We start from the raw sequence: 22,179 nt of genomic DNA, 5'->3' as shown, positions 1-22,179 counted from the left end.
AACAGACTAGGCATAAACAAAGTTTACTGTTACATTTTATTAATCGCAAAACATAAAAATTACAAAATGCTGTGCCGAACATTTTGTCATCGACAACAGACTAGGCATAAAAAAATACTGTTACATTTCATTAATTGCAAAACATAAAAATACAAAATGTAAGGCAAAATTAGGATTTTTTTTATTTCAACAAAACACATTCTTTTCGTTTAAGTACTGTACCGAACATATTGTTATCGACAACAAACTAGCCTAGGCATAAAAAGTTTGTTATATTTTATTAATTGCAAAACATACAAAAATACAAAATGCAATGCAAAATTAGGAAACATTTTACTTCAAACAAACAAAATGAAAGAATATTTAGCTGGCTGGGATCCTGACGCTGCCGGCAGCCTGCCAAAACTATCGTACTCGCGTCTCGCAGCGTGCGGAGTAATGTACTGCACTGCCAGGCATAACATTGCAATTCTATTACTCTATTAAATGTTAGATATTATTGCACCATCTCGTGGTCGTAAAGTCGATCAGTCGTAAGTCGCATAGGTCGTAAGTCGACGATTACCTGTACATGTTGCACAAAGACAAAGAACTACTATAGTGTTTACTTACATGAGTGGTGACTAGGTTGAAGTTGATGCCATGGTGTGTGACGCGGCACATACCGACACCTTTCCCACCCCACCAGTCTCCATGGGTGATTGCATGAGCATAGCCATTGAGGGAAAAGGCATGAAAGTGAATGTCTGTGAATGGTGCTTTGGAGAAGACCACAATACCAGAACCTAAAACACCACTGTAGAATGGGTGTGAATAAGGCAGGACACGGGACACCTGTAAGGAAAAACACAAGATAGTTATAATATAAAAATAAAATGGATAATCTCCTATGGTTATCACGGCATACATACATATATGAAAGGATATTTTCCCCCTTAGAAAGGGGTGGCCACGACAAAGGTTGTATCCACCTTACATCCATCCATTCCCAGAAAAAATTACATTTGTTGCCCATCTCATATTTGCACCTCCTGGATGGATGGTAGCCCTTGTCCCTTACTACACTGCTCAGAGGTCAAAGGTAATCAATCAATCAATCCATTCTCCCTGCTATCTCTTGTAGAAGACCTACAGCCTCCAAGAATCCAGCACCCAACTCTGAGCAGGGCTAAAAGTCACTCAGGGAAGACATATTGTGTTGTTATCTAGAGATTTTTAGGTAAAAGTCAAAGACAATACACCTTCACAGAAGCCTCTGAGAGCTAGAATTGGTTTACTCCTATCTCTTCATTACATGGTAACCTTCCCCCTCCCCATCCACATGAGCAGGCAGGAACATCTCTTTAGGCTCTGCCATTTCTTCTTAAAATTACAACTACTCTCCATTCACTCTTACCTTTTCCACCATCTTTCTTGATCAAGAGACACTCTGGCATTCACTGCCTCTCTCACTCTGTCCATCCACCTCATTCTTGGCCTCCCCCTCAAAGTCCTTCCATCCACTTCTGCTCTCCACACTCTTCCTTCCAGTCTTTCTTCACTCATTCTTACCATATGCACAAAACATTTCAAATTAAAGCAATCATTGCAACAACTTCTATAAAGCGTTTTCAAGTGACAGGGCTGGTGTTCATCTTTACATAACACATTATAAAATCCTTGCATCATATCCTCAAATACTCCCAACACTGGGGTATTGACATGCAGCCAACATTTCTGGCACTGTTTTGGGGCTCTCATACAGACCTGAGTAACACATTATTCATATTGTTAGATATTTTACGTCATCTATGGGGAGTCCACTCCCATTCACCACCTCCCATCTTGGATCCTCCTGGATGAAAGGTCATCACTACATGGGAGTGGAGTGTGTGGGGGTGGATTTATGCCCTTGTTTTTTGGCTACCTTCCTTGTAATGGGGGCAAAACCCATTAGTATATATATGTACCTAAGTGAAGAGATAGGTAAACGTGTAGTAGAGTGGAAGGAAGTTTCTTCAAGGATAATGTGGATGAAGGTGAAACTAGGAAAGGAGATGTGTGTTTTTGTAAGTGCATATGGGCCTGGCAGTGAGAAGAGTGTAGAGGAAAGGGAGGCATTTTGGATAGATTTAAATGAGTGCATAGAGGGATTAGGGAGGAATGTCAATGTAATAGTATTAGGAGACCTTAATGTTAGGGTAGGAAATGAACCAATTGATGGAGTAGTTGGGAAATGTGGAGTTCCAGGAAAGAATCGTAGTGGAGAGTTGATGGTGGAGATTTGTCTAGAGAGTTGATGATAGCAAATACAGTATTTTGAAAGAAAGTCAAGCATAAGAACACATGGGAGAGGGTGGTGGATGGAAGGGTGGTAGACAGAGCATTAACCTCTTCCATACGGTGATGCCTACGTAGGCGGCATGAGGAGCAAGTGGATACACGAGGCTGCCATATCGGCGTCTTGATTATATTTATTGTAGTTGTCCCTGCGTAACTGACATACTTTCTAAACTGGCTTCATCACATTTTCTATGGTTATCAAAATTCACTGGTGAAAGAGAGAACGACTGATATATGTGGTGACTATTTTTTGTGATGCCAGTATTATGATGCAACATTGTACGTTTGGCAGCTAATGCTGCCCGCGAGATTTTGGCCCGGAGTGAAGTGGTTAATGGACTATGTAGTGGTAGATAGGAGTATAATAGGAAGAGTTAAGGATGTACATGTGCTAAGGGGAGAGAGTGGGGGAATATCAGATAATTTTTTGGTGGAAGGTAAGTTGAGAATGGAGGATAGATAGAGAAAGAGGAAAAGGACAAAAAGTAGGGAGGTACTTAGAGTGAACTCTTTAAATGAAAAGGAAAAGGAGAGGGAGTACAAGAACAAGCTGAGAGGGGAGTGGGAGGGAGTGAAGGAGAGAGTAGAGCTAGGATTGGAGGAGGAATGGGGATGGTTCAAGGAGGGAGTCACAAAGTGTGCAAAGATGGTGTGTGGAACAAGAAGGATGGGAGGAAATAGAAGGAAGGGTAGTGAATGGTGGGATGAGGAAACAAAGAAGGTTGTAGAAGAGAAGAAGCGAGATTTCACAGATTGGTTACAAAATAGGGTGAGAGAATCATATGAGAGGTACAAAGAAAAGAAAAGAGAAGTAAAACACAAGGTAAAGGAGGCAAAGAGGAGTGCAGATGTGAAATGGGGTAGGAGTATAACAGAAAATTTTGGAAGTAATAAAAAGATGTTTTGGAAAGAAATTAAGAGAGGAAGAGGAGACAAATCAAGTAAAGAAGAAAAGGTAAAAGGTGCAGATGGAGAGATGAAAATGGAAAAGAATGCAGTAAGGGGAAGATGGGCAGAGTATTTTAGGAAGTTGCTAAATGTGAAGGATAGGGAGGGAAAGATAGTTGCAGTGGAAAGTGCTAAGAAAATGACCGTGATGAGTGAGGAAAATGGAGGAGAAATAAAGAAGGATAAAGTGAAGGCATTTGTTAAGATGATGAGAGCAGGTAAGGCACCTGGGTTGGATGGATGCCTTGCAGAATGTCTAAAAAAAGGAGGTACAGTGATGGTGGACTGGCTGGTGAGGTTATTTAATGATTCCTGGAGAGAGGGCGGAGTGCCTGTATAGTTCCACTCTACAAGGGAAAAGGGGATAAGTGTGAGTGTAGTAGTTTCAGAGGGATTAGCTTGTTAAGTGTAGTTGGGAAGGCTTATGGGAGGATCTTGAATGAGAGGATTTGGAGAGGAACAAAGGGAGTAATTGGAGAGTAACAGTGTGGATTTAGGACATGTAGAGGTTGTGTAGACCTGATTTTTGTGGTAAGACAGATATATCAGAAAGCTATATGAAAAGGTAAGGATATTTTTTGGACTTTTATGGATCTGGAAAAGGCTTATGACAGGGTAGACAGGAAGGCACTGTCGGAGGTTTTGATGATATATGGGATAGGAGGAAAGCTTCTATGAGCTGTCAAGAGTTTTTACGAGAGTAGTAGAGCATGTGTCAGGATTAGAAATGGAGAGAGTGAGTGGTTCGAGGTAAAGGTGGGACTTCGTCAGGGATGTGTTATGTCACCCATGCTGTTCAACTTATACATGGATGGAGGGGTGCCAGAGGTAAATGCAAGGGTGATGTTTAAAAAAAAATGGAGAAAAGAGGGAGGTGAGCCAGCTGTTGTTTGCGGATGACACTGCGCTTGTAGGAGGATCAGAGGAGGGATTTACGAAGTTGGTGACAGAGTTTGGGAGTGTGTGTGAAAGAAGAAAGTTGAAGATAAATGTGGGTAAAAGTAAGGTGATGAGATGTACAAGGGGTGAAAGAGGCAGCAGACTGGTAATGAGCATTAAGGGAGAGCAACTAGAGGAAGTGGATAGTTTTAGATACTTGGGTGCAAATGTGGCAGAAAAGGGTGGAGTGGAGGTGGAGGTAGAATGTAGATTGAGAGAAGCGAGTAAATGCCTTGGTGGATTAAAAAGTGTAATGAGGAATAGACATTTGGGAATGGATGCTAAGAGGAGATTGTATGAAGGAGTGATTATGCCAACAGCACTGTATAGGGCAGAAACATGGAACATAAGAGAGGAAGAGAGAAGGAGTTTGAATGTGTTTGAGATGAGGTGTCTGAGAAGTATGATGGGGGTTACTAGGCTGGATAAAGTGAGAAATGAGGAGGTGAGGAGGAGAACAGGGGTGGTAAGGGAATTGGGAGATAGGGTTGATGAAAGAGTATTATGGACACATGGAAAGAATGAGTGAAGAAAGACTAGTAAAAGAGGTATGGAAGGCAGATGTGGAAGGAGTGAACATGAGGGGGCGAACTAGGAAGAGATGGATGGATGGGGTGAAAGGGGCTTTGTGAAGAGGGGAATGTCTGTCGAGGAAAGACAGGAGAGGACAGAAGACAGAGGTGAATGGAGAATGGTTGTATATAAATAATGTTGTGATGCATGAGGTGGAATGGGTGGGGAGATGGGGGTGAGGTAGCATGTGTGAGAAAAATTTGACGCAGCCCGAAGGGATTTCTCCCCGCCTTCTCCTTTTCTGTACGAGGGGACAGAGAGGGGGGTCGCCGATTTAAAGAAGCGGCCTTGCTGTGGATGTGCTGTGTCTTGAGACACTACCAATGACCCTGGTCAGTGGACAAGATGCAGGAATGATCCGTCATCCAGGAGGTGCCAAGATAAGAGGGTGGGTAGAGGGGAATGGAGTGTATTAGAGATGGAATGGGTGGGAATGTTTTTTTGGCTATCCCCCTTCAAGTGGGAAAAAGCCTTTGGTATATGTACCTCTGAGGAGTGAGTGAGGAACTGTATGGCATTAGATGTTCTGTATCTTCTGTGTGATGGCTGCATCATGAATCTTTGATGTCCTACATAGGTATCATGAGGCACACTGGCGTCTTGATTATATATTTTTGTAGTTCTACATCAGTTACCCCTGGATTCTGTGAACTGGTTTGATCATGTTTTCTGTGTTTATTATTACTTAGAGTAAAAGAAAATGAGTAACAAAGCAGTGACTTTAATTTTATAATTCAAGTAGTGTGATGCAAATTACTTATGGCAGTTAATGCTGTGCATGAGTATTTGAGTTGTACTGAAGTGGTGAAACAAGGTGTGGTGACCTGAATGCTGATGTTACTCTACAGTAGAAGGATTTCTTTCTGGGGTTGATTTCAGGGAATTCTAGTATATTATGGAATTTGGTGTACTGATGAGGAGGCTCTCTTGATGCATTATGTAACTGCTTCTTACAACAAGTTCCAATGATGAAGCATACTGACAGAATACCTTTCAGTCCATGATGTGGCTGGATACAAGAAAAATCTTTCCTCGACACTTCAAACTAAAAATTAATTGGAAGTAAATACCATGATGTAGCACATTACATAAACTCACTTTATCTGCTATGAATCTGTAGTCATCTTTGCTCCACAGCTCCTGCAGAAACACAAAGTCGTACAAGTCTGGCCCTGAGGCAAGCTGGGAGCTGATAGCTTCTATGCGGGCCTTCCGATTTTTTGATATTCCTGGAATTCCCCTGTAATAGAGAAACCACTGATGAAATTCTTTGAAATACACACATACACATATATATTGTCTGGTAGTCAGCCTGGCCCCATGTTGGATGCCAAATGTTAGGGAGTCAGCCTGGTCTCACACTGGGTGCCAAATGTTAGGATTGGCAGGAAGGCAAACATAGTTAGTAAAAATGGGGTTTTATTTAAAATGAAGTTGGGCGCCAATGATGATAGCTCACTCTAAGTGTGAGAAGGCGGGGATAAGATGAAGAGGGAGGTGATCTGCTTGTAGGGGAGGGGAGAAGAGACCATAATGGAGGCAAGTTAGGCTCGCTGCATGATACTCCGAGGCAATCTGCATCTTCAGTGATTCCATCCAGCTTATATAATTGGCACGAAGTCAAAGTTCATGCCTGAGAAATCAGATGCAAAATGTTCTGAAGCCACTAACTCACCAAGATGAAATGTATGGGGCTAGTACTGCAAATGCATTTCTCAAAGAATCATTCTGTCCCAATGTAGCTGGCCAAAGTGCAGGCTAGTCATTGAGGTCCACTCTTGGGCTGGTGAACTGCATGTGCATTTCCTCAGAGAAGCTTTGTGTGAGTCATGCAGCTGGGTGCGGCTCATGCAGCCAGGTTGCATGAGCAATTCCCTTAGGGCTTTGCAGGTCAAAAGGTAGTGGGACGGGGCCAGGACAATTTACATGACCCCATGGAAATCGAGGCTGGAGGTGAATTCACATGAAGACTTGACAAGAAACTGGCCAGGTAGTTGTCCTGGCCCCAGATGTGACAGGGCCAGAACCTGAAGAGGCTGATATAGAGGCTGGGGTTGATTTGGTTAATAGACTGCTGGTACAGGAGCAAACAGTGGTCTGTTTGTCACAGGGTAGCAAGCCTCAGAGTGCTCGGCTACTCCCATGGGACCAGAGTTGTCCTGTACATCTTAGATGATGTCAAGGAGGATGGTGCATTTTAGGAGGCTGCTCGAAGGAACTCATACCTGGAATGCATCCTGGGATCACATTGTACGGTAGCACCGGTAGCATGGCTGTAACATCTCCCTCAAATGGTCATGCTTAGTGGGAGTTGAGGTGCATGTCCTTCTGATCTCCACTGAGCATGTGGGTGGGTCAAGATGGGAACAATCACAACTCTAGTTTGCTAAATGATCTAGTGGCAGGGCAGTGGGGCATGAAATGATACCTGAGGTAGGCAAGAGTGTAGGCAGGCAAGCTGGCAGTTGGCAGACCTGGCAAGCAATGGTGACAGTTAGGCTGGTGGGTGGCCAAGCTGACAGTTGGCAGACCTGGCATGCGGACGCAGCAGTTGGGCACGTGAGCTGGCAGTTGGCAGACCTGGTAGGCAGCAGCAGCAGTTGCGCTGGCAGTCAGCAAACCTGGCAGGTGTGTGATGGCAGTTGAGCTGGCAGCAATCAGCAGAGCTGGTGATCTGGGCCCCAAACATTGGATACCAAATGTTAGGTAGTTAGCCTAGCCCCACACTGGGTGCCAAATATTAGGACTGACTGGAAGGCAAACATGGTTAGTGAAAATGGGGTTTTATTATATAATGAAGTTGGGCACCAATGGTACAATAGCTCAATCTAAGTGCGTGAAAAGGGGGGATGGCGAGGGAGGTGACATTTGTGAATTTCAAGTTGTATCCCTGGGTGGTCTGCATACAGGGGTGGGGAAAGCAGGAGACTGCAATAGAAGCAGCAAGCTAGGTTTGCAGCATGATCCTCTGAGGCGACTTGTATCTTTTGCAATTCCATTCAGCTTATATACATGGTTCAAGTCATGACTTGTGATATTAATTGGCACGAGGTCAAAGCTGATGTCTGAGAAGTCAGATGCAAAAAGATTTCAAGCTCCTGAGTCACCAAAATGGAATGTATGGGGCTGATACTGCACATGCATTCATCAAAGAACTGTTGTCCATCCTGACGCAGCTGGCCGAGGTGCAGGCTAGTCATCATGGTCTGTTCTTGGGCTGGTGAACTGCACGTGCATTTCTTCAAAGAAACTTTGTGCAAGTAATGCAGCAGGCTGAGGCTGATGTGGCATGAGCAATTCCCTTGGGGCTTTAAGGGTCAAAAGGTCATGGGATGGGGCCAGACCTACTCATTACACAGCCCCCAGAGAAGTCAAGGCTGGAGGTGAAGTTGTGTGGAGCCTCAACAAGAAATCGGCCAGGTAGTTGTCCCAGCCCTGGAAGGCGTGAGCATTTTTTGGGGGGTCTTGAGGGTCAAAAGGTCGTGGCACAGGGCCAGGACTACTCCTTATATGTATATATATACACACACGCACACAAAAGGGTATTTTCCTTCTTATAAGGGAATGGTTAAGTCAATGCATACATTCACCCAACATATATCCAAAACTGAATCATTACTCCTTAGATTACCATTAGATTTAAATATCTGAAAATATGACAATTCAATGTTTATGTAACATCATACAGAGTAAAAGGGTAAGAGTTACTTATTCCTTGTACACAATCAAATCATACTTTGTTCATACAATAAACTACAAAATTTAAGATAAGTTATTTTTTTTTCACTAAAAACATCAATCGATACCTTATAATGTATCTACCTAACTGTAGTATAGAGGGAAGGAGCAAGGATCAGTACTGGCCCCGATCATGTTCGCCGTATACATTAATGACATGAATGAAGGTGTGGAGTGTTATATAGATTTCTTTGCAGATGATGCAAAATTACTAGAGAAGGTAAAAACGGAAGAGGACTGCAACTCATTGCAACAAGATCTGGACATGATCTGGAATTGGACTCAAAAGTGGGAAGCAAAATTTTATATAAAGAAATGTAGTATAATGGAATTTGGAAAGAGTAAAAACAGAATATCAAAAGATTACAGAATTGGGGAAGAAAAAGTAAAAAAAAAGCAAACTTGGAAAAAGATCTTGGAGTGATGATTGGAAAGGACATGAAACCAGATAAGCATATAAATAAAATATTCAGAGAAACCTACAATTTATTGAGGTCAATCAAAGTGGCATTTGCTTATCTGGATGAAGAAATGATAAAGAAAATACTAACTACACTAATAAAAAAAAAACTTGAGTATGCAGCATCACTTTGGACACCCAGTACCAAAAAGAATATTAAGAAACTAGAAAGAATACAAAGAGTGACAACCAAACTAGCACCAACTCTTGCCGAACTAACATATGAGCAAAGACTGTCCAAATTGAATCTACCAACTTTGGAACAGAGAAGAGAAAGAGGAGATTTGCTGACTATCTACAGAATAATGAAAGGAATGGAAGTTTTAGACAGGAACGACTTGTTAGTGTGGGGCAACGGTAAAACGAGAGGACACGGAAAAACACTGAAAAAGGACAGTTATAGAAGAAACTTGAAAAGGAACAGCTTCCCACACAGAGCGATAAATACATGGAACAAATTAGACAATGAAACAGTATGTGCAAACATTATACGAGATTTTAAGATAAAACTTGATACGGAGAGATACAAAGACGGGTCACCATGAGCATAGCTCCCTTCCCGTATATTACAACTAGGTAAATAAATGTACATGCATACATACACAAACAGATTATTAAACAAACAATATTCAAACGACCAATAAATTCATTGCAAAGTCAGGTATCCCAATAGAAACAAAGAGGAGAGTTTTGGCAAAGTAAACACTACAAAACAAAGCCTTTATTGATTGTGCATTTCAATCATTGTCTATCAAAATAATTCTCCCTTACAAGGGAGGTAGCCAACCAAGGCATGCACCCACTCCCACCCATTTCTCACCTAATTCCCTTTTATTCTAACTCCTTGTGGGTGAAGGGCCACCTATCCCCCCCCCTGCCACTACCCAAGTCAAGCAATTCAGCAACACAGCACATCCACAGCAGGGCCCAACAGCCCTGAGCTGGTCTACTCCCACAACTTTATTTACATGGTGACCTTCCCTCCTCCTCCCATACAAAATTAGAGATTATAAGCAAATCTCTTCAGGCCTTGTCAATTTGTTGTCCATTAACATCTATCTCTTGACTCCTCCCTTCCCTGCTCAACAGACATTCTTATTTTATCCAAGCTTCACCCAACTTGTTCTCTATCTTCCCCTTAAATCCACTCCATCCACCTCTACCTTCCACAATCGTTTTGCTAGTTTTTCTTCACCCATGTGCCCAAACCATCACAGCATTCTTTGATCAGCCCCTCTTCCATCCCTACTCTCCTCATCTCATTTCTCACTCTATGCACATAACCCTTGCTATACTTCCCAAACTCACTTAAATTTCTTCTTCCTGCCTCCCTTGAATCGTCTTTGTCCCATCCAGTGCTGTAGACACAATCACCCATTCATACAATCTTCTATTTGCATCCATCCCCAGATACCTATTTCTCATGACTTTTCATTCTCCCAAGACATTTACTTGCTTCCCTCACTCTACAATTTACCTTCACTTCCACTACATTCCATTGCCCGCAACATGGGACCTTAAATACTTAAAACTACCCACTTCCTCTAACCTCTTTCCTTTAAGACTTACCTTCAACTTACAGACACCCTCAATCCTTGGACATCTCTTCATCTTACTTTTGCCCATATTTGATTTCAACTTCATCCTACCACCACATACCTTCCCAATCTCCATTACTAACTACTTTAGACCTTCTTCTGACCCAGCCAAAAGTGCAGTGTCATCAACAAACAACAATTGGGTCATATCCCACTTCCCTCTACTATTTCCAATCCCTGCCCATCACTCTTGCATTTACCTCCTGTACCACCCCATACATGTACACACTGAACAGCCACCTTAGTGCAAACCACTCACTCTCATGATTACCAATCCTAGCACAAGCTTTTACTCATGTAAAAACTTTTGACTGCCAGATTTCCCTAATCCCATATACCCGCAATACCTTTCTGTCTACCTTGTCATAAAAGGCAAGGAGCCTATACCAGGAAGTGTGTAGCTGTGGCCAAAACCCTATGCACCTGGACTGGGGCAGGTAACAGTCACTGCTGTTAATCAGAGAGAAGTGTGAAATTCAAATCTACAAAAAGCATATGTGATACCAGCACACTTCAAATTATGCCACCAATGTACAACTCTTTCTCTAAATCCAGAGGCCCCAAAAATATTATTACCTTTTGCCAAAAGCTTCTTGTACATCTGCCTTATCACAAAAATCTTATCCATGCACTTTCCATCTTTCCCAAACCCATAGTTCCTCATCAAGCACCCACTCACTCTGCTCCTCTTTTAATATTCTCAATCAACACCCTCCCATATCCCTTTGTAACTACTGTATGTTCAACAAACTGACCCATTTAAAACAACACCCGAAGACCTGTATCACACACAGATACTCTCTTCTCTTCCTCCACAACCACCAAATACCAGCCTCCGGAAACATATTCATAATCATATCACTCACCGCTCCATTAACACACTAAAAGACAACACACTGCTGCATGCCAGATCCCCTGATATTCACCCTTCTGAATCCTCTCTCCCACGAAAGGACAGAGTCCACCTGGCCAGACTGCGGTGCGGCCACCACCCAGCACTTCTAAGCTACCAGAAGAGGCTGGATAACCGCATTGTGAACAGCTGCCCAGGATGTAACACTTCACCCCATACCATACAACACATAATGGAAGACTGCATTATACACAATCATGCACGCAAACAACACAACATACACTCTATAAAGGATTTGTGAGAAAACCCAGTTTCGGCTGTGGCATTCCTTGGGGAGACGGGACTGCTCGGCCAGACAGTCTAGGGAACGACAACAATGACAACAACAACAACTACATTCATACTTGTCCCCTTTTCCTCTGTAAAGTGGAGCTGTCCCCTTTTCCTCTGTAAAGTGGAGCTATACATACACTCCTGCAGTTCTCTAGCACACTCACCTCCTCTTAGGCACACATTAAAGAACCTCACAGTCCAATCCACCATTAATCCCTTTTACAGACACTGCACATCCATCTAACCCAGGTGCATTACCATCTCTCATAATTTTCAATGCCCTTTGTATCTCATCCTTTCCTACAGCCCTCTCATTTTTCTATTATATTCCTAGCTCCTTACTCTATCAAAATCCCTTTCCAACCTTCTCCACATTAAGCAAATCTCTGAAACACTATCCATCTTCCCTTTCCATTAAGATCTGTCCATCTGTACCCTTTACCTTTTCCTCTCATCTCAACCACACTTTTAACCTCCTTCCAAAACATCTCCATTCTTTTAAAAAAAATTCTCTGACCCCATTTTACACCTGCCTCCCTCACCTTACATTTTGCTTCTCCTCTCTTCTTGTACCTCTCATATGTTTCTCTGGGTCTACCTTGCAACCAATCCACATATGCTTGCTTCTTCTCTTCTACCACCACTTTCACCTCTTTATCCCACCATTCACTCCATTTCCCCCTATTCCCTCCCATCCTCCTCATACCATTTACAATCTTTGTGTGCTTCGTTAGTTTTCACTTCCAGGACAATGTGCACTCACAAAACCCCACACCTCTCATGCCAGTTTCATCTTCATCAGCATCAATCACAAAGACACTCCCCTGCATACTTTCCTATCTCATCGTTTAACAAAAGTGACTCCTTCCCTTCCTAGCCCTGTCACTACTCCCAACACTCCCCACCATACTTCCAAACTCAAAATTAACCCTAACACTAACACATCCATTTTCCTTCACACCAACTGCCAATCTCTTTACTTTTACTCTCATCTGTACCACAACCATGTACATCTAATGACCCAATTTTTAGGGCTCTGGTTGGAGTTCTGATCCCAGACCCTCTTATGCCTTGACTTTTTGTAGAAGGAACATACAGAGCAGGAACCTGAGGCCCACAATTCCATCCCACTTAGTTACCTCTTACAGCATGCATGGTATAAGTAGTAGTAATAAGCAAAGGATAGTTTCATGAGAACAGCATATAGGAGGGACAGTTGCAGTACAAGAGTAGCATCATCCCTATTTAAGTACAGATCTTACTCCAACATTGACAAATGATGAGTGATTCTGGTCCATAGGAAAAAAAAAAAAAAAATATATATATATATATATATATATATATATAAATACATACATACATATACATATATATACATATACACATATATATATAAATACATATATATATACATACATACATACATACATATACCAAGGCTTTTTCCCCCTTCCAAGGGAGGTAGCCAAAAAGGGAAAGGCATAAAAACACTCCCACCCATTTCATCCCTAAATACACTCCACACCCCTCCCACCCTTCCTCTCATCTGAGCACCTCCTGGATGACGGGTCATCCCTGCACCCTGCCCTGGGTCAGAAGCAGTGTCGCAAGACACAGTACATCCACAGCAAGGCCGCTTCATTTAATCGGCGACCCCCTCTCCGTCCCCCTTTGCATATAAAGCGAGGACGGGGAGAAATCCCTTCGGGCTGCGTCAAAATTTACTCACACATACTACCCCACCCCCCACTTCCCCGCCCATTTCTCCTCATGCAGTCACAACATCATCCATATACAACCATTCTCCACTCACCTCTGTCTTCCGTCCTCTCCCTTCCTTCCTCAACAGACATTCCCCTCTTCCCCAAAGCCCCCTTCACCCCATCCATCCACCTCATCCTAGGACGTCCCCTCATGTTCGCTCCCTCCACATCTGCCTTCCATACCTCTTTTACTAGTCTTTCTTCACTCATTCTTTCCATGTGTCCAAACCATCCTAATATTCTTTCATCAACCCTATCTCCCAAATCCTTTTTCACCCCTGTTCTCCTCCTCACCTCCTCATTTCTCACTCTATCTAGCCTAGTAACCCCCACCATACTTCTCAGACACCTCATCTCAAACACATTCAAACTCCTTCTCTCTTCTTCTCTTATGTTCCACGTTTCTGCCCCATACAGTGCTGTTGGCACAATCACTCCTTCATACAGTCTCCTCTTCGCATCCATTCCCAAATGTCTATTCCTCATTACACTCTTTAAACCACCAAGGCATTTACTCGCTTCTCTCAATCTACATTCTACCTCCACCTTCACTCCACCTTTTCCTGCTACATTTGCACCCAAGTATCTAAAACTATCCACTTCCTCCAGTCGCTCTCCCTTAATGTTCACTTCCAGTCTACTGCCACTTTCACCCCTTGTACATCTCATCACCTTACTTTTACCCACATTTATCTTTAGCTTTCTTCTATCACATACTCTCCCAAACTCTGCCACCAGCTTCCTCAATCCCTCCTCTGACCCTGCCACAAGCGCAGTGTTGTCCGCAAACAACAGCTGGCTCACCTCCCACTTTTCTCCATTTTCTTTAACCATCTCCAATCCCTGACTCACTACCCTAGCATTCACCTCTCGCACCACCCCATCCATGTATAAGTTGAACAGCCAGGGCGACATAACGCATCCTTGACGAAGTCCCACCTTTACTTCAAACCACTCACTCTCTCCATTTCTAATCCTAACACATGCTCTACTACTCTCATAAAAACTCTTGACAGCTCCCAAAAGCTTTCCTCCTATCCCATAAATCTGCATAACCTCCCACAGTGCCTTTCTGTCTACCCTATCATAAGCCTTTTCCAGATCCATGAAAGCCCAAAAAACATCCTTCCCCTTTCCTATAGCTTTCTCACATATCTGTCTTACCACAAAGATCTGATCTACACAACCTCTACCCGTCCTAAATCCACACTGTTCCTCACCAATTACTCCCTCTGTTCCTCTCCTAATCCTCTCAATTAAGATCCTCCCATAAGCCTTCCCTACTACACTCAACAGGCTAATCCCTCTGAAATTACTACATTCACACTTGTCCCCTTTTCCCTTGTAAAGAGGAACTATACAGGCACTACTCCAGTCCTCCGGTACTCTACCCTCTCTCCAGCAAACATTAAATAACCTCACCAACCAGTCCACCATCACTGCACCTCCCTTTTTCAGACATTCTGCATGACATCCATCCAGACCAGGTGCCTTACCTGCTTTCATCATCTTTACAGCTGCCTTCACCTCATCCTTCCTTATTTCTCCTCCATTCTCCTCACTCATCACTCTCATTTTCTTCGCATTTCCCACTGCAGCTATCTTTCCTTCCCTATCCTCCTTCACATTCAGCAACTCCCTAAAATATTCTGCCCATCTTCCCCTCACTGCCATCTCTTCCATTATCAACTCTCCATCTGTACCTTTTACCTTTTCTTCCCTACTTGATTCGCCTCCTCTTCCTCTCTTAATTTCTTTCCAAAACATCTTTTTATTACTTTCAAAATTTTCTGTCATACTCCTACCCCATTTCACATCTGCTCTCCTCTTTGCCTCCTTTACCTTTTGCTTTACTTCTCTTTTCTTTTCTTTGTACGTCTCATATGACTCCCCTGTCCTCTTTTGTAACCAATCTGTGAATGCTCGCTTCTTCTCTTCTACAGCCTTCTTTGTTTCCTCATCCCACCATTCACTACCCTTTCTTCTATTTCCCCCTGTCCTTCTTGTTCCACACACCATCCTTGCACACTTTAAGACTCCCTCCTTGAACCATCCCCATTCCTCCTCCACACCCATCTCTGCTCTATCCTTTACTTCCTCCCACTCCTCCTTCAGCTTCTTTTCGTACTCCTTCTCCTTTTCCTTTTCATTCAAGGAGTTCACTCTAAGAACCTCCCTACCTTTTGTCCCTTTCCGCCTTCTCCATCTATCCTCCACTCTCAGCTTACCTTCCACCAAAAAATGATCTGATATTCCCCCACCCTCTCCCCTTAGCACATGTACATCCTTAACTCTTCCTATCATATATATATATGTATATACTGTATATATATATATATATATATATATATAAATACATATATATATATATATACATATATATATAAATACATATATATATAAATACATATATACATATATATACACATATAAATACATATATATATATATATACATATATATATACATACAGTGCTCGACAAAAGTTCGCGGTGCCTCAGCGAATCTAAACAAAAATGTAATTAATCATTATATTTATTGGATTTTTACTCACCTAATACTTGGTTGGGAGTCCTTTACGCTTTAACACAGCCTCAAGATGACGTGGAAGTGAAGCAGCTAGGTTGTGGAGGGTTGTAGGCTCAAAATTATCCCAGATTTCCTGAATGGCTGCCTCGAGCTTGGGTGTAGAGCTGACGTCTTTGCCTTGTAACCTCTTCTTTATAATGTGCCACAAATTTTCAATTGGGTTCAAATCAGGGCTATTACCTGGCCAGTCCTTTATAAAGTTCACTTCACAGTCGTTGAGCCAAGTAGTGATGGATTTAGCAGTGTGGCAGGGGGCACCGTCCTGCTGAAAAACTGTGGCACCTGTTTTTTCAAATGATTCAGGTAAATTTTCACACAGAAGCTCCAAGTACACGTTTTGGTTCACTTTTAAGTTCTTGGGTAACACTACTAATGACCCCAAGCCCTTGCCGCTGAAACAGCCCCACACCATTAAAGTATCAGGGAATTTGACAGTACCCTTGACGTACCGAGGGTCAAGCGGGTCACTTCCATGTCGCCGGTACACCTTTGCACCACGGTTACAGGTGACACTGAAGGTGGCCTCGTCAGACCACAAAAAGGTCAAGCCAGTCGTCCTCAGTCCAGTGAGAGTATTTCTTGGCAAATTCAATCCTTCTGGCTTTCTGCTTCTTGGTGACAAGTGGCTTAGCAACAGGCTGGTGACTCACGTACCCAAGCTCATGCACCCTTCGTGACACTGTCCTCACAGACACCTCACCAAACACCCCAGGGTTCTGTTCCTTCACTACCCTTGCTGTCTTACGAGCAGATGCCTCTAGAGTTCGTTTTATGATGGTATCTGCCCTTGTAGAAGTCTTTCTAGGGCGTCCTGAGCGTGGTTTGTGAGCAGGCAAAATGTTATCTGGCAAATCTCTTGCACGTGCACATCACTTCCTCACTGTAGACTTTGCACAGCTTAACTGTTCACTTATTTCCTTCGTTTTCTTGCCTGATTCACGTAGAGCAATGATCTGGGCTATTAACTGCTTGCTTCTATAAGCTGCATCGGCCATGGTAAGGTCACAGGATTGGAGCTACCAAAAAAAAATGTACTGCAGACACTCTCTCACAATGACAGCCACGTGGCAACTGAGTGGTGTTGTCTGGCAGATACCAAAGTACTCCCAACGAAGTATTAGGTGAGTAAAAATCCAATAAATATAATGATTAATTACATTTTTGTGCATTTTTGTTTAGATTCGCTGAGGCGCCGCGAACTTTTGTCGAGCACTGTATATATATATATATATATATACATATAAATATAAACACCTTAAAAAAGGAAACAAGAGAATAAAATCTTATGACATTTTGCTTAACTTACCAGACATTAAGTGTAAGTACTTTGATTTCAATTGCCATTGCATGTGTTGCCTGCTTTCTTCACTTTAATCTGTAATAGACCAAATGCACTAATTAAGTCTCAAGATACTACTAGTATTTATTACAGTTGCACAATGTAAACTTTTAATACCTGTTTATTACAATGACATACAAGAACTACTGTACTAAGATCCCCTTGTTCTTACCATGTACTCTATATTAGCTGCCAAGCCTTGGTGGTACATATGAGTGGAAAAAAGAAAGAAAGAAAAGAAAGAAAGAAAAAAAAATTGTCTTTTTGTTCCTTTATAGTTGTAGTTATTAGCCAAACCTGCTACTGTACATTGCATAACTTGTGTTGCCCATACATCCCATTTACACAACAATGACAAGATTGTCCAAAAAAATGATGTTCTAGTAAACTACATCCTACAACAACACCATGTATCCTGTTTTACTAACGAGTGTTACATGAGGCTTATTTTTTTCCTTATCTTTACATTAAGCAATCAATCAATCAGATATTGCCTTGTGTTTCACTAAGTGAAAACCCACAGCCACACAAAACATCTACGTAAAATCAAATACACACTAAAATTGCTATACAAGCCCTTCAAGAAAGGCTGCCTAACTCAATACTCCAATAACCTTTAGAAATAAGCCTCACAGAGAAAACCCTCTCACACCTGACAAGAATCACACTGGCACACTCACACTTGGAACACCATCTACCATAATGACAGTACTAACACAGAATAGGGGCCACAGATTCAAACTGCCACAGTTGCAACCACCACACAGAAGACCCAGAACACCTTATACTACAATGTCCCACACTAACAATCCCCAGACAACACAATATCTCTTCTCTAAGTGACTAATGGTCCCACCTGGATGCTTTGGCCAGTTTTCTGGAACATAAGGATGGAGGAAACTACATGACACCATAAGGCCAGTTTCATGTCCATTATCAGCTATCATCCACATCCATAAAGTTATCTGATAACTACCAATAGTTTCTGCACTCACCACATGGTTATTATCTTTATTCTATTTGTGTTGTTAAACCAGTTTTGCCCATTTCTTTTTTAAGCCTAAATATGTCCAATTCAATCCATTACTATGAGTCCTACCCTGCTGTCTTAGTAACATGACCTTGCCTGTATCACCCTCCTTAGAGCCCTTGACCCATTACCTCTATTAGATAATCCTGCACTCAACATCTTTCCAGTGTAAGTGAAAGTGCCTAAGCCTCTTCATAAGGTAAATTTCTAAGCACCTGTACCATTTAGGTCATTCTCCTCTGTATTTATTCTAGTTGATTAATATCAATTCTACAGGATAGAAACCAAAACTGTACCACATAGTCAAGGATGGAGCTATCACCAGATAGATTTGAGTAACTACATCTGCATTCATGTTTGTAACCATCCTAGCAATAAATCTTAATGTCCTCTTAGCCTTATTCCTGACACACTAATGTGCTGTTTCCTGGATTTAAGGTCCAGAATCACTAACACTCAAGTCCTTTTCACATTCTGTTTTCTTTAATATGGTGTTATCTAAGCTATATCTGTTCATTGGGTAATGTAAATGTACTTTTAACACTAAAAAAATCCTAATTAAACACTAAAAACTATTATTATTTCTTTAAAAATACTTTTATCAAAATGGGCAAAATAGTAATATGGAGTACATAAACTAATACTGAATCTAAATATACATACATACATATACCAAGGCTTTTTTCCCCCTTACAAGGGAGGTAGCAAAAAGGAAAAGGCATAAAATCACTCCCACCCATTCCATCCCTGAATACACTCCACACCCCTCCACCCTCCCTCTTATCTTAGCACCTCCTGAATTTAAATATAAAAAATAAATATGTAGCATGACATGACAGCATCTCCAGGATCATTGTTTCTGGCCATGCTATTAGCTTGCAAGTTGAGAGTAGCCAATTGGAGTGCAAGATTTAATCAAATGCCAATCTCAACTTTTACTAGAATTTTGCTTGGTCTTAACCACAAATTTACTTTTCATATTGTAATCACATAACTATAAATACAAGATACTTAGGATCATACATAACTTGGATATGCTTGAGTATAAAAGAGGCACACATATCATTTAAATATTCTCAGGAACATACTCAAATATGAAAATCATGATCAATTGACTTAAGTCAATTGACCATGATTTTCATATTTCAATTTTAACCTGAAGTATGGTAGGGGTTACAAGGTTGGATAGAGAGAGAAATGAGGAGATGAGGAGGAGAGCAGACGTGGAAAAGGAAATGGCAGATAGCGTTGATGAAAGAGTTTTGGTATGGTCTGGACACATGGAAAGAATAAATGAAGAAAAATTATTAAAAGAAGTGTGGAGGTGAATGGAGTGAACATGAGGGGATGACCAAAGAGGAGATGGATGGACAAGGTAAAAGGAGTATTAAGCGAGAGGGGGATATCTGTTAAGGAAAGAAGGCACACTATGTTGAGGCAGAAGATATAGGGGGCATTCTCTCAGATCAACAAGTGCCTAACACCCTAATGTCTCTGATTTTGCTGAAATTTGGTTTATAGGTAGTTTTTGTGCTCTAAACACATTTCTGAAATTATAGGGTCAATCCAAACAACCATTCAGGAGATATGACTTCAAATATTTTGAGGTAATATGAGAGGTCACTAACACTTGGCAACCAATAACTCGAGTAATAGAAGTCATAGTTATATAAATGTATATATATTTAGAATCAGAAAAAGACAGAATGCCCCATTGGTGAGTAAAGAGTTTATAGATGATACTGTGATACATGGAAGGGAGTGGATGGGGGATAAGAGAGGAATTAGGGAGTGGTTATGTGTGAATGATATTTTGACATAGCCTGAGGGGATTTCTCCCCATATTCAATGTTACTTCATATAAGGATGGAGGGAGGGGGGTTGCTAATTAAATAAAGCAGTCTTGCTGCATTACTCCTGACCTGGGACAATGGGCAAGATGCAGGGATGACCCGTCCTCCATGAGGAGTCAAGATGAGAGGGAGGGGTAGTGAATGGGGTTGAAATGGGTGGGGATGAAATGGGTGTGAGTGGAATTATAACTTTCAACTTTGTCAACTTTATTTGTAGGGAGGAAAAAGCCCTTGGACGGTATATGTATGTATGATCAATTAAATGAAGTTTGGCAGTCATACTAATTAGCAACAAGTTTGGTATCCTACCTTGCCTCATATTGATATTCTCAAACTGAATTCCTCATTGCATTGATTGTGTAGTCTTTCTCAGTCTCCACCTTATCCATATCTACAAATTTACACTTCAATTCCATACCATGGAAGATGTTTGGGTAGTCTTTTTATATTATTATCAAATCTTTCACATAATATGACACCATGAGAATGCTTCTGGGTACTTCATACAACCTTCAAACTTCTTTTGAATTGCTGAATCTCATAATTTCAGCCTATTGTATAATTATTCTGGTATACTAATACTTATACTTGTTACTAAAAGAGTAATAGATTAATTAGGATTCTATTATTCACATGAAATTGTTACAATACATAATAACATGGCAAGAATGTAGGTAAATTAAAACTTCCTAATTCTGAAGTGATGGCAACAGGGGAAGTACAATAAAACTGATAAATGTTGCTGATAATGATCATGCAGATTATCATATCTTTATCTTCATAATCTTGATAATGCAATGGCACAACTTTAAATTCTCAACTACAGAATACAAGGATCACGTCACTGTTCTATTCGTGTATTACAAGTCCATATATTACGATTGAAAAGTGAACTAGTCCTTTCAAAACATTACATACCAGTTCCTTTCTTCAGACTTCACCCCTAAGCTCAAATACTTAAACTCAAGTGCCTGGATACGATACTTAAACATGAGGGTCCTTCCCTGACATTCCTCTGTATAAGAGTAGTAGCTTTTAACAAATGCCACTCTATTTCTATATACAAACATTTCCCATTTAGTTCCGTAGAATTACACTACAAGTAACAATAAGCATGGATACACATTCAAACATAACATACCCATGCCCATATGTATACGTTCGAATCTCCTTCTACATACAAATTAATACAACAGGTCTTTAAATGACGTGTCTAATTCACTGAAAATAGTGGTGAGTTGATGTTTAAGTTATATATTTCCAAATTGCACAGTACCTTCGCATCCCTCTCCAATTCTTGAAGACAAGTTGTAAGACAACACGTTCGTTGTCTCGTAAACAAAACTGAAGTCCGTAGAGAGTATGGAGACAACCACAAACAAAAGGATAAACAGAATTCTTTCTGTAAAATTATGTTTTCATTTTCAGACAAAGACATATATAATCTTTTGAACAATAAAGTTTACAAAAGTGATATACATATACTAAAATTACGTTTACTATATATAAAAGTGTCAATAGAATTTTCACGCCATACGTCAGCCACCAAAGTAGAGAAAAAGAAAATACTTGAGTATTTTCTGTATTCATTCAAACGCAAGGTGGATTAATATATGGCCATCAAATTGATTATCCAATACTACTATACTTTGTAAAGAGCTGTATATATATACATTGCATGTATGTACGTTCTTGTACGTTTCACGACGTTTGAAGATCAAAGAGGAACGAACACACGTATTTTATTTAATTGTGAATAATAGTAGTAAAACGTGCATACATTAATATACACATACACAAAGACTATGGGCAACTTTTTAAATCATGGTTTGGACAATAAA

The 22,179-nt window shown here is 41.1% G+C and overlaps 1 protein-coding gene across 3 annotated transcripts; it reads right to left on the bottom strand.

Annotated features, from left to right (window-relative positions):
- Positions 1 to 102: 102 nt before the first annotated feature.
- nSMase (neutral sphingomyelinase) lies at positions 103 to 21,748 on the bottom strand. 3 transcript variants are annotated; one of them, XM_076199282.1, is made up of 5 exons: positions 21,257 to 21,516; positions 17,423 to 17,491; positions 5,881 to 6,022; positions 613 to 834; positions 103 to 448 (listed from the first exon to the last, which is right to left on the bottom strand). In XM_076199282.1, exons 2-5 carry the CDS (start codon positions 17,458 to 17,460, stop codon positions 281 to 283), a joined length of 570 nt encoding a protein of 189 aa, XP_076055397.1. In that variant the 5' UTR covers positions 17,461 to 17,491; positions 21,257 to 21,516; the 3' UTR covers positions 103 to 280. The 3 variants fall into 3 exon arrangements, with proteins under 3 accessions (XP_076055397.1, XP_076055396.1, XP_076055395.1); XM_076199281.1 differs by lacking the exon at positions 21,257 to 21,516 and adding an exon at positions 20,648 to 21,052; XM_076199280.1 differs by lacking the exon at positions 21,257 to 21,516 and adding an exon at positions 21,615 to 21,748 and having other exon boundaries at positions 104 to 448.
- Between the last annotated feature and the right edge of the window lie 431 nt (positions 21,749 to 22,179).

Source organism: Oratosquilla oratoria, chromosome 16, assembly GCF_046742065.1.
Source record: "Oratosquilla oratoria isolate Oo_2021 chromosome 16, ASM4674206v1, whole genome shotgun sequence".
NCBI lineage: Eukaryota > Metazoa > Arthropoda > Malacostraca > Stomatopoda > Squillidae > Oratosquilla > Oratosquilla oratoria.
Note: the sequence above shows the minus strand (reverse complement) of the source record. Positions and strands in the feature narration are given on the sequence as shown.

What these genes read in the sequence shown, in the direction of transcription:
- nSMase (XM_076199280.1), bottom strand. Translation starts at nt 17,460, where the DNA reads ATGGCAATTGAAATCAAAGTACTTACACTTAATGTCTG. An exon ending in ACAGATTCATAGCAGATAAA is followed by an intron (nt 835 to 5,880) that starts GTGAGTTTATGT and finishes TTTTCCTTACAG; the next exon opens with GTGTCCCGTGTCCTGCCTTA. An exon ending in TCAACCTAGTCACCACTCAT is followed by an intron (nt 449 to 612) that starts GTAAGTAAACAC and finishes TATGCCTGGCAG; the next exon opens with TGCAGTACATTACTCCGCAC.